This window comes from Conger conger, chromosome 3 (assembly GCF_963514075.1).
Source record: "Conger conger chromosome 3, fConCon1.1, whole genome shotgun sequence".
Taxonomy (NCBI): Eukaryota; Metazoa; Chordata; class Actinopteri; order Anguilliformes; family Congridae; genus Conger; species Conger conger.
Window position 1 is genome coordinate 28,336,889 of NC_083762.1, and position 11,453 is coordinate 28,348,341.

The 11,453-nt window shown below is 44.1% G+C and overlaps 1 protein-coding gene across 1 annotated transcript; it reads left to right on the forward strand.

Annotated features, from left to right (window-relative positions):
• Positions 1-273: 273 nt before the first annotated feature.
• On the forward strand, positions 274-10,011 carry ercc3 (excision repair cross-complementation group 3). Its single transcript, XM_061237165.1, has 15 exons — positions 274-954; positions 1,565-1,767; positions 2,284-2,520; positions 3,355-3,404; positions 3,579-3,714; positions 3,998-4,165; positions 5,147-5,351; positions 6,841-7,155; positions 7,236-7,420; positions 7,698-7,900; positions 8,150-8,246; positions 8,342-8,459; positions 8,536-8,654; positions 8,802-8,954; positions 9,421-10,011. Exons 1-15 carry the CDS (start codon positions 927-929, stop codon positions 9,559-9,561), a joined length of 2,358 nt encoding a protein of 785 aa, XP_061093149.1. The 5' UTR covers positions 274-926; the 3' UTR covers positions 9,562-10,011.
• The last annotated feature ends 1,442 nt before the right edge of the window (positions 10,012-11,453 follow it).

Here is an 11,453-nt window from a genome sequence, read left to right on the forward strand (position 1 = left end):
AAATCAGCTGTACAGTCATATCTTGCTCTGCCCGTGTCCTTGACAGTTTGGTCTACACAGTTCAAGACGGGGCCCCCCCCCTGCCAGCTGGCTGGGCTCACTGTGTAATCCTAGCACAATTCAGCAGTTAATCAGTTTGAAACTATACAGGGTACATATCATATTTTAATACAGATATATTGATAAACTTTTAGCACACATCGTCGAGAGTTTTGGAGGAACCAGCCTGCTCACTAAGGTGGAGTCTGATTTTGACTTGTGATTGGTTATCATGCTTTTAGGAGGGAGATCTTTCGTTCTGTGAATTTTCCCCTACATAGGTTGTGGGTGGGTCATTGTGGATTAGGGAGTAGTATGGCACTCATAAGAAAACACAAGGATGGGAAATGTGAGGGATGTGGAGAGGTAGAGACAGTGCCGCATGTATTGCTGCACTGTAAGCTGTATGAAGAGGAGAGGAGGGCCTTAATTAAGTGGGCAGCTGAAAAAAATTAATAGATAAATGCTGTTACCATCCAGCATTTATATGAAAACTGATATTGACTAGGCACCATCATAATAATTTTTAATGGATGCCATCTCATCTAGGCCTTACACCTCTGTGTTTGATTTGACATCAAATATGAATGGGTTGCTATGGCCGCTTGTCCTCCAACACGTCGTCGTCAAGGAAATTGTCACGTGATTAAGAACGAGCCATAGGAGCAGAGCTCCTCCAAACCGGTTGGAGGCAGCAATGCGTAGACCGCTCGGTTTATAAAACTAACAGAAGAAGAAGACATATGGTCGGACCATTTCCCCCCTACGGTTTACGATCGGACCACAGTAGCAGTTACTCGTCGGAGGCATGGACGTTACTAGAGGAATTCTGAGAAACGTCAACATAATTTAGCTACTTTTGGTTAGGTAGAGGAGAGTGCGCCGTCATGGTCAAAAAGGATAGGGGAGACCGGGGTAAGTTGAAATCATACTAGCTAGGCTAGCTAGCTAGTTAAACTGTGGTTAGACGACGGTTTACAGATAACTAGCTGGTTAATTTAACTGTCAGTCTAGTCTAACTAGCTAGTTACGTTAGAATCGTTGACTGTGTGTTAAATTGGCCCTTAGCTCTAGCGAACGTTAAATTCGCTAGCTAGCTCGTGTTAATATTCCGCCAGTTTTAATTACATTGTTTAATTTACGCAACTTAAAAAGTTAACACAAACCTGTTCACAGTCTATTAGCTAACGTTAATGGTAGCTTCCTGGACTATCTGTACTAGGTGTAAACGTATTCAATTACGTGTACGTTAAGTTACTTAGCTAGCCTGCCGAATTATCTGTCTAGTATCACAACAAATGATGCTAGCTGTTAATGCTTGATTTAACGTGATTCTTAGGCTAGTTCGCTAGCTAGCTTTAATGGGGTGCCCATAATTTGAACACAAGTTAGGTAATGTTAGATCAGTTGGTTGGGTAGTGTTGCCCTAATATTTGAACGTTACAGCAATTAAATTAACACTTGACCGACTACGTGTTGCAAACTGTCTCTTACCAATCATTTAAATTCACCCTGGGGGTGTCAGAGAAGAAGAAGTCGAAGAAACGGCCCTACGAGGATGAAGAAGACGACGAAGAGCCAGTGGGCAGTGAGCCTCAGGAGGCTATACCGGCAGCTGCAGGGAAGCAAGTGGATGAATCCACAACTAAAACGGATGAGTATGGGGCGAAGGACTATCGCTTACAGATGCTCCTAAAAAATGATCACACCTCCCGCCCTCTTTGGGTGGTAAGTTGGAAACCTATACCGCAGCTGGTTGTATATGTGCTAATCCCTCTGCAGTCTGCAGAAATGGTTAACTAATTTAGCAACTTAATACGTCTTCTTTCTCTATTCACAAATATCAGTAGCCGTGCTTTAACGCAAGAATTGCACGTGCATGCCCTCTGAAATCAGTTTGAATACCATAATACTAATTAACAATACTTGATTTACTGTCTAAAGTACTACGGGGACTTAATTGAACAATGTTATTAGATTGGCTTTCCTTGTGTAGCAAACGCTTTTAGATTCCCTTTCAAGCAATATTTAGAGAAGCCCTTCTCTAGAACCCATTTATCCCCTATATCCTTGTTCTCCAGTGATTTCCCCAAATGAGTGGCAGCTCTCGTTCTTTGATTTGGTGCTTTTGGAATATGGTTAGTGTCTTAAATTAGTGTAGTGATTAATCAGTGTCAAACTTCACAGCCCCAAATCTATTGGTGATTTTTTGTGAGTAAATACTGATTTAACCCTCATTTCCAGGCTCCAGATGGCCACATCTTCCTGGAGGCCTTTTCGCCCGTGTACAAGTATGCGCAGGATTTCCTGGTGGCCATCGCTGAGCCCGTGTGCCGCCCGACGCACGTCCACGAGTACAAGCTTACCGCCTACTCTCTGTACGCGGCGGTCAGCGTCGGCCTGCAAACCTCTGACATCATAGAGTACCTGCAGAAACTCAGCAAGACCTCTGTACCCGAAGGCATTGTGCAGTTCATCAAGGTGAGACTGCACTGGTGGCTAAAGACCCTGCACATCAAAATCATATGTTTAAAATTTTTATGCATAAAAGTCCAAATGGAACAAATTCTGTTTCCGTATCTAGCCTGCTTTATGTGAGACTTTAAAAAAAGCTTTTTATCCTGCTGAAACCAACAGTTCTTATATTTTACACTACAGAAGGCTATGACATTGGTCATTTAGAGACCATATCTATTGGGTAACTAACATTGCATTTTGACTGGTTCTGTGACAGTTTGTCAACTTGAAGTCAATATTCATACAAAACTAAAATGTCACGTCGGACACCCTGCTCTCATGCACTTGCATCAAAAATAGATTTTCCTTGTAAGACATTTATAGAATAGACAAACAAGCATTTATATTTATCATAGGGCATAATGAACAGTGTAAATGGAAAAAGTCATTACACTGGGTCTTTAGCCATAACAGCCCCTAATCTGTGGAAAAAGTACTTCCTAATGTTCGGATGGAATTTACCTTTTGCTAATTTCTATGTATACCCTCTCATTCTGGGCATGTTCCGAAAAAGCTTGCAGGTTCCTATCTCAGAAAGATCACAAAGGTCAGAGTAGGATATTCCACATGAATATAGTCTGGTTGCATAAACATGTAATTTACTAAATGTATGCTTAGTCAAGTTCTCCTCTAGTGATGCATTCTAAGCCTACCAGCCAAGACATAGTTGAATAGTAATATTGTGTCTTAAGTCCAATACTGTGGCTTGACAATTACACTTCACTTTGAAAAAGAGAATGATAAGACATGGTAATGGCTGCCTATGTATGCGAGACTGACACATGTTCTCTCTTGTAGCTCTGCACAGTAAGTTATGGCAAGGTGAAACTTGTGCTGAAGCACAACAGGTACGTTGTTCTGTTAGGAACCCTCTGCAGTCTCTGTTGGGTGGAGCGGTGTTAGTGGACTGCAGAGGTCACTTGTGTGTGTATTTAGTACTGTTCAGCCTTTGCTAGTGATTCTGGCAGCCTTTCAATGGGGTTTGTTCATTCATATGCTTAAACATTCTCTGTATGGGACAGGTACTTTGTGGAGAGCACCTTTCCTGAGGTGATCCAGCGGCTTCTGCAGGACACTGTGATTCGAGACTGTCGCCTTCGCACCACGGAGGGGGGTGACACCGAACTCATCACAGAAGTCATCTCCAGCAAGCCAGCGGTGCGTCTGTGTGATACTCCCATGAACAATAAATATGCACCCAGAAGCTGTAGTGCTGTAGGCAGAAGCAAAAGGCTTTGTAAAGTACATGACTGGGCCCCGGGATTTTGGTGCTTCAAACCCCGGTGTAGCCAAGATGAGATCGGCACAGCTGTTGGGCCCTTGAGCAAGGCCCTTAATCCTGCATTGCTCCAAGGGGGATTGTCCCCTGCTTAGTCCAATCAACTGTAAATTGCTTTGGATAAAAGCTTCAGCTAAATAACCATTTATTATTTTATTTCAGATTTCTAAGACGGTGCAGGACAACGGGGGCCCCTCCACATCACAGGGCGCAGACGGGCAGCGCTCGGGGACTGATGTCCCTGAGGACATCTGCAGCTACTATGAGCAGATGGACAAAGAGGAGGAGGAGGAAGAGGAAATGCAGACGGTGTCCTTTGAGATCAGACAGGTGAGGTCAGACTAACAGGCTTGGGATAATTAAAGGGAAGGGCTGCGCATAACACTGGTATAAAACAGAAAGGACTGGTACAGAAAGATGGGAGTTATGGACTCCAGCGTGGCATTTCAGCTGCAGCACAAGTTCCCAGAACCGTGATGCGGTCTTCTGCGGGTTCATGCTTGATTGGATTGGTTTTGTCACCGTTTTTCACCCCACAAGTACAGGGCTACAGAATAATTGTTAGAAAAAAGTTATGGGATCATAGAGAGGTTTACATACAGTGTGCTCAGAATTATTATATCATAAACAACCTGGATAATGATCTATATTTACAGGTAAACAAACAGGAAATGTACATTTACTCTAATTTTTCATTGTTTTTATTTAGTAATCTAATTTTTTCGGAAAACCACAAGTGCCAATTAATTTGCACCCCCAATAATCTCAGTTCTCAAATTTGCAATACAGTTCTACTTTAATTATGTTAATGCTAGTCTAAAGGAACTATATCACACCATTCCATCACTTCCTGTTTCACAAGAATATAAAAATGCAGTAACAAGCATGCAAAGTAACTCATGGATCTCAGTTTAAGAATTGCAGTCATTGGTTGAGTCTTGGTCACCAAAAAAAAACAACAACATAAAATGGCACCTCCATATCAACAAACTCTTTAGAAAGGTGGCCCGAAGACAGCCCTCATTGAGCAGAATAAACAAAACCAAGCATCTTGGGTTTGCCAAACCTCATTGGAATTATGCCTGGTGTGCTATGAGAGTGCTATGGTCCGATGAGACCAAAATTGGACCGTTTGGTGGCAAAATGGAATGAATACAAGGAGAAGCACCTCATAACTGCTATCAGATGTGGTAGTTGGTCTTGGGGAATTTGAGATCAATGGCACAATTAATCCAACAAAGTATCAAGGGTGCCAATAATTCTGGAGCCCACTGTATCTGACCGTCTCGTGCTGGGTGCGGTGTTCCCCAGGAGATGATCGAGGAGCTGCAGAAACGCTGCATCCAGTTGGAGTACCCCCTGCTGGCTGAGTACGACTTCCGCAATGACACGGTGAACCCCGACATAAACATGGACCTGAAGCCCACCGCCGTGCTGCGGCCCTATCAGGAGAAGAGCCTGCGCAAGATGTTCGGCAACGGCCGAGCCCGCTCCGGGGTGATAGTGCTTCCCTGCGGTGAGTCTCCAGGGAAAACGCCCCCTTGCCCTTCCACAAGAGTGGGGGCCTTTCCCCTTTCCTTGTTGATGATATTTTGTCAAAATAGTGTCAAAGCTGCAGGAAACAATGCTGAAGTAAACTTTTGTTTTAGTTTTAGCATTTCTCTATACAGTCTCCTTTTGGTGTTAAGGCTATATCTTTAGTTAACAATTAACCGTAATTATGTTGTACTCGCCAGTCCTTGATGACTTCAGGTTGATCCGTTTTGTCAGTCTGATAGACCCTAACTTCAGTATGACTTCAAAGTCGTCAACTACAGGGGTATTCATAGAACCGCTGTCCTTATGGCTGGATGGTGTCCTTCAGCTCCATGCTGATTTTGAGGACTATGTTGCAGGATGACGATCTGGTTCTTCATGGGCTTTTTTATGGAAATGTCAGTGTAGGTCAGATTTATTTCTGCTGCTGTATCCGGTATCTTGCTCTCACTTTATTTGGAATCTTCTGTTACCTGTATTGGAGCCATAATTTCCCTTGTTGCAAAGGTGGGTCCCAGCCTAGTACACAGTGTCTCTTATTGTGTAAATCTCATCTCAAAGGCAAGGCCCTATTTTCCCCAGTGGGGTCATTAAATGAACCCCCCTTCCATGGTTGCGTGATGAGTTGTATTTTTTGGTAGAGGGAACATGAAGTTTTGAAATTTTAAATGCACAGGAGAATCTATTGAATGAAAACATATAAATGTGATTTTAAAAAAGAAAGGAAAATCAAGTAGATTACATTTGCAAGTATATGTGTGCTTGTCAGTATGTATTCATTTGAATGAAAATAAAATGCCATGTAGGCTATGTCCAGGCATGCTGGTCGATTGTGTATCGTTTTTTTAAAAGTGCATCGTGTTTTCATCCCTCTTGCCTATGGATTCTGCCTGACAGGGTTGTGCACTCAAAATACCGTGGTCATGTCATGTTAATGTCCAATATTCGCATTATCTACTGTAACCTGATAACACCGTGTCATGGTGGCGACACAGTAAATCCTGTCTATTTTAGGCAGGGAATCCGACAGAAACGGTGTAAATATAGAAAAGCCATAGTCGACTGGTCTTATGAATTTACTTTCATACCTATGGTTTCTATACAATTAAACCGTTCACACCCCTACTTTTAATATGGATACAACTCTTGATTGTCTTTTTTTAAACCATTATTTCCATTGGCTTTCTCTACAATTGATTGCTTACCTGCTTATTGTGCTAATGCCCTGTTTCCAAAATAAAGTTAGTGTTGTCCTGTTGTGCCATCGTATTTAAATTTTCACTATTCACTTTTCAAGAAATGAGGTCATTGAATGAGGACCCAGGACTGGAATGAATATCCACATGTAGCCTTGCTGTCATTCAGAGGCAGTGACATGTCAATATATAGCATTTTCTTTTGGGTGGGTACGCTCATTAGGAAATCTAGGCAGGTATGAACATGTGTGTGTGTCTGTGTGCCTTCCCCAGGGGCTGGTAAGTCTCTGGTGGGTGTCACAGCAGCCTGTACGGTGAGGAAGCGCTGCCTGGTTCTGGGGAACTCCTCCGTCTCTGTGGAACAGTGGAAGGCCCAGTTTAAGATGTGGTCCACCATCGACGACAGCCAAATATGCCGCTTCACGTCCGATGCCAAGGACAAGCCCATCGGCTGCTCGGTGGCCATCAGCACCTACTCCATGCTGGGCCACACCACCAAGCGCTCCTGGGAGGCCGAGCGCGTCATGGAGTGGATGCGCAGCCAGGAGTGGGGTCTCATTATCCTGGACGAAGTGCACACCATCCCCGGTGAGTTTCCTTTCTTTCTCTCTCTCTCCATCCATTCCTCCCTCCCTCTCCGTCTCAGCCTCTTCCATCCTTCCCTACAGCGCGGATGTTTCGGCGGGTGCTGACAATCGTCCAAGCCCACTGCAAACTGGGCCTGACGGCCACCCTGGTGCGAGAGGACGACAAAATCGTGGACCTGAACTTCCTGATCGGGCCCAAGCTTTATGAAGCCAACTGGATGGAGCTGCAGAACAATGGCTACATCGCCAAAGTTCAGTGTGCCGAGGTGAGTTGCGTACAGTGCATTTCCAAAGATGTAGGCTTGGCTCAAATTTGTACATCAAGCGCTTTTCGTTATACTCTTTAGATGCTGGGAAAACTTCGAAAGTATTCCGGAGTAGTTTCAAGGCAAACAAAAATGTTGCAGACAAAAAGTATTTTGCTTTGAATAGTTGTGGAAGTAGATGTCCCTTTTAAAATGTGATATCTAGGAATTTACTGGCATCTAAAGGGTTAAAAGTTTTGTTCTCCATTTTGCTATTCCCTTCCGTCTGCCCTCTCAGGTGTGGTGCCCGATGTCCCCAGAGTTCTATCGGGAGTACGTGGCAATCAAGTCAAAAAAGCGCATCCTGCTGTACACAATGAACCCCAACAAGTTCCGTGCCTGCCAGTTCCTCATTCGCTTCCACGAGAGGCGCAACGACAAAATCATCGTCTTTGCCGACAACGTCTTTGCACTTAAAGAGTATGCCATTCGTCTCAACAAGTGAGTTTCCCTGGGCCGCTCAGGGTTTGGGTCTGAAACTGGGACAGAGTAAGGAATGGATGTCAACAGTTATTTAGTAGTTTAATTGCAGGGAAATTGTCTTCGATTGACTCTCATTGCTTGCCTTTGACCAAAGTCTATTGGGCAAATTAAGCAGTTAATCAGCCACGATATACTGTTTCCCTATTTGCATGAGTGATCTTGTCATTCTGAGGGCACGTGAATTAAGTCTCCCCATCCTTTTCAAAGGCCCTACATCTATGGTCCCACCTCCCAGGGTGAGCGAATGCAGATCCTGCAGAACTTCAAGCACAACCCCAAGATCAACACCATCTTTATCTCGAAGGTCGTTTGCTAATTTATTCACATTTATTTAAAATGGTCGTCCATTGGTTCTCCCTGGATCGCGGTGTTTATCTCTGCCACACCCCTCCTCACCAGGTGGGAGACACTTCCTTCGATCTGCCAGAGGCGAACGTGTTGATCCAGATCTCCTCCCACGGCGGCTCCCGAAGGCAGGAGGCCCAGAGGCTGGGCAGAGTGCTCCGTGCCAAGAAAGGTAGGTAGCTACAGCTAGCGCTTGGTTCAGAGCTATGGTTCCCTTTACCATCACTGAATCCGTCCACTTTTCCCAGGAATGGTTGCGGAGGAGTACAACGCCTACTTCTACTCCTTGGTCTCCCAGGACACCCAGGAGATGGCCTACTCCACCAAGAGGCAAAGGTTTCTGGTGGACCAGGGCTACAGCTTCAAAGTAATTTGGTTTCACCATCCTCAGGCCTAAGGGTTTCACCTTCCTCAGGCCTAGATCTATCCTCTAAACTATTATGTCTGATGGCCTTCCTACTCCGCTATCCTCCTCAGCCCGTCTTATCTTTCTCTTCCTGTGCGCTGACTCCAGGTGATCACTAAGCTGGCAGGTATGGAGGAGGAGGACCTGATGTTCACTGCCAGGGAGGAGCAGCAGCAGCTTCTGCAGAAGGTTCTGGCAGCCTCAGACCTGGATGCAGAGGAGGAGGTGGTGATGGGTGAGATGGGCAGCGGCAGACAGCAGGTACAGGCTAACAGTCTGATCCTTTATCCTATATGCTCTGTGCTAGTGAACTAGTGGGTAGTTTTCAAATACTTTTCTGGTTCAGGTTAGGTTTGCACTTTTTGAAAGTATTTAATTGGTTCCATTGTACCCAACAAGCTCAGTAAAGCTTAGAAAAGGATTTGAATCCAAAACATTTATGTATTTTTCCTATGTCTGCTGTGCATATTTTGAAGCATCTATTGTGTTTTAACATATATAATGCATCAACACTCTTTGGAGAATATGTGGCCCACATGTAAAAACTTGGCCTCCTATAAGAACCCTGCTGTTGGGCAACAACACTGCTTTAGTTTCTGCTTTCTTTAACACACCAAGGCTCCAAGGCATTAGCCACTTCTTCAACAGAGTGTCTCTGTCAGGTTCTGCATCATTTCAGTGATTTTATTATATTTTTTAATTTACAATTTCTCTCACCCCCTTGCAGTTCTCCCGTCGCATGGGCACCATGAGTTCCATGTCAGGAGCCGACGACACGGTCTACATGGAGTATCAAACCGCGCGCGGCAGCAGGGGCTCCAGTGCCGCCAAAAACATCCACCCGCTCTTCAAGCGCTTCCGTAAATAGGTCTCCCTGGAAGACCGCTAGCCTACACACTGAATAGAACCCCCTCTGAGTGTTGTGTGGAACGGAGAGCACCAGCTAAACGCCTCTTCTGGGAACTCAGGGTTACAGCCTCGAGGAGTGGAGGAGGAAAGAGGGAACCGTTAGAGGAGGAGCGGAGAAAACCGAAAAGAGGATGCTGTGCTGACTGCAGCAAAGGGAGGCCCATGTGGAACAGGCCCTGTGTCTCTGTACGTCTCAGGTGAATTCTCCAGGAGAACTAAAACCTTTATTTGTTGCTTTTTGATACATAACCGTTTTTTTGTTGGAGACGTTAGCTTTTATTAAGGTCTTGTGACCAAGAATTTCCCATTCCCACTTTAAATTATGCTGCTTCATATTTTTCAGTTTGTTACTTTCTAAATGTCCAATGTACTGTATTGACAATGTAATATAAAGTTCCATGTTGATGTATATTTGGAGTGCAGTCTGTTCTTTCTGGGGTAAAATCAGTTGCACCAAACCAGCAACAATCCAAAAATCCTGCTTGAAACCGATTTTGGTGCGTGAAGCTTGTATTTGTAATTGTATCATAAAGGGGAATTTTAACATTAATACCAGTAGAGTGGCTGCTCTGTGTGGTTCCTGGCATTGCTTCTGAGAGAAAATGGGCTTGTCTATATAATGGGCTAAGATGGGATCCTTTATTAAGACCACAAGCTCCTTCACATGACCAAGACCAGGGGCTGTTTCCCCTGGATGGCAACAGTAGGTTGCGAGTTACAATTTTACATTAATTTGAACTATTTAACCATCTCGGGCATTTAATTAGAATTTTCCTTACACATTAACGTTAATGGCCAACAGTAGGCTGAAACCCAATATGCAATATTACAACCATAGATCACCCTCCACACTGACAGTCCTACTACTTGGTGGGCAGTGTTCCCCCCCGATTACATCATCATGGTGTCCCTCTCTGCCCCTCCTGACGTCCTGGTACTTGCTGTCATGCCTAGAGTCAGCTTGTTGTCATGGCCTTGAAGCAGTGACGTCTGACACGCATTGGTTCCCAAACATTAATCAGCCAGTGGATAATGAGAGCGATTATCGACCCATCATTCCATGTGCTTACATAAAGTAAAATTGTATGTTCCTTCTTTTTTCATACATCTAGAAAGATGGTTTTCTAGTGATTTTTCCACATTTAATTTTGTTGTGGGGGTCGGGGATGAACCCTTAAAGAAATAAGCATGGAATTGTGTGGATCATCAGCATGACCAATGGAAAAGAGTTTTCCAGTTCACTTTCCAATTCAATTGAAACTTGTCATGGTATGGAACCAACTCCTTGTACCCATTGGCACCAGTATACACGGCTTGCAATCGCCAATCTTTGTAAGTTAACAAGAAAACAAACAAAACAAAACATATAAGCTTTCAGGAATGTGATGCCTTCATGATTAATTTTGCTCAGAGTAAAATATATTTATTGTTTTATCCTTTTTTAGCTAAAGCACTTTTTTTATTCAGACTTTTTTGTATTTGCATTTCTGCCAGGTGCTGAAATTTATTTGCATTGCAGTCCACCCAGAATTATTCAGTATAAGGAGTTATTAAAATGTGCAGGGAAACATTAAACTGAAAAATTGATGTCTGGTGTAAAATGATCTCTAAAAAGTAGAAACGGGGTCAGAGAAAGAAAAACAAGGTCTGTGTAGACTTCCTTAGAGACACTCCTGCTCCAAACTCCACGCTCCAAAGAGTTTCCAGCTCACTGGCACCCAGTTGTCACTGAGCATTTGAAGGTATCTAGTGCTGCCCACACGGAGCCCCTCTGTCCCCAGAAGAGAGTGGGAACGGATTTCCCCCTCCCCCTGCCATGCACCCTTCCTCCAAATAAGCATAGAAGGGTGC

Excerpts from the sequence above, each read along its gene's own strand:
- ercc3 (XM_061237165.1), top strand. The coding sequence starts at position 927 with ATGGTCAAAAAGGATAGGGGAGACCGGG. Across the intron at positions 5,352-6,840 it reads GGTGATAGTGCTTCCCTGCG|GGGCTGGTAAGTCTCTGGTG; the intron begins GTGAGTCTCCAG and ends TGCCTTCCCCAG. Across the intron at positions 8,247-8,341 it reads ACACCATCTTTATCTCGAAG|GTGGGAGACACTTCCTTCGA; the intron begins GTCGTTTGCTAA and ends CCTCCTCACCAG.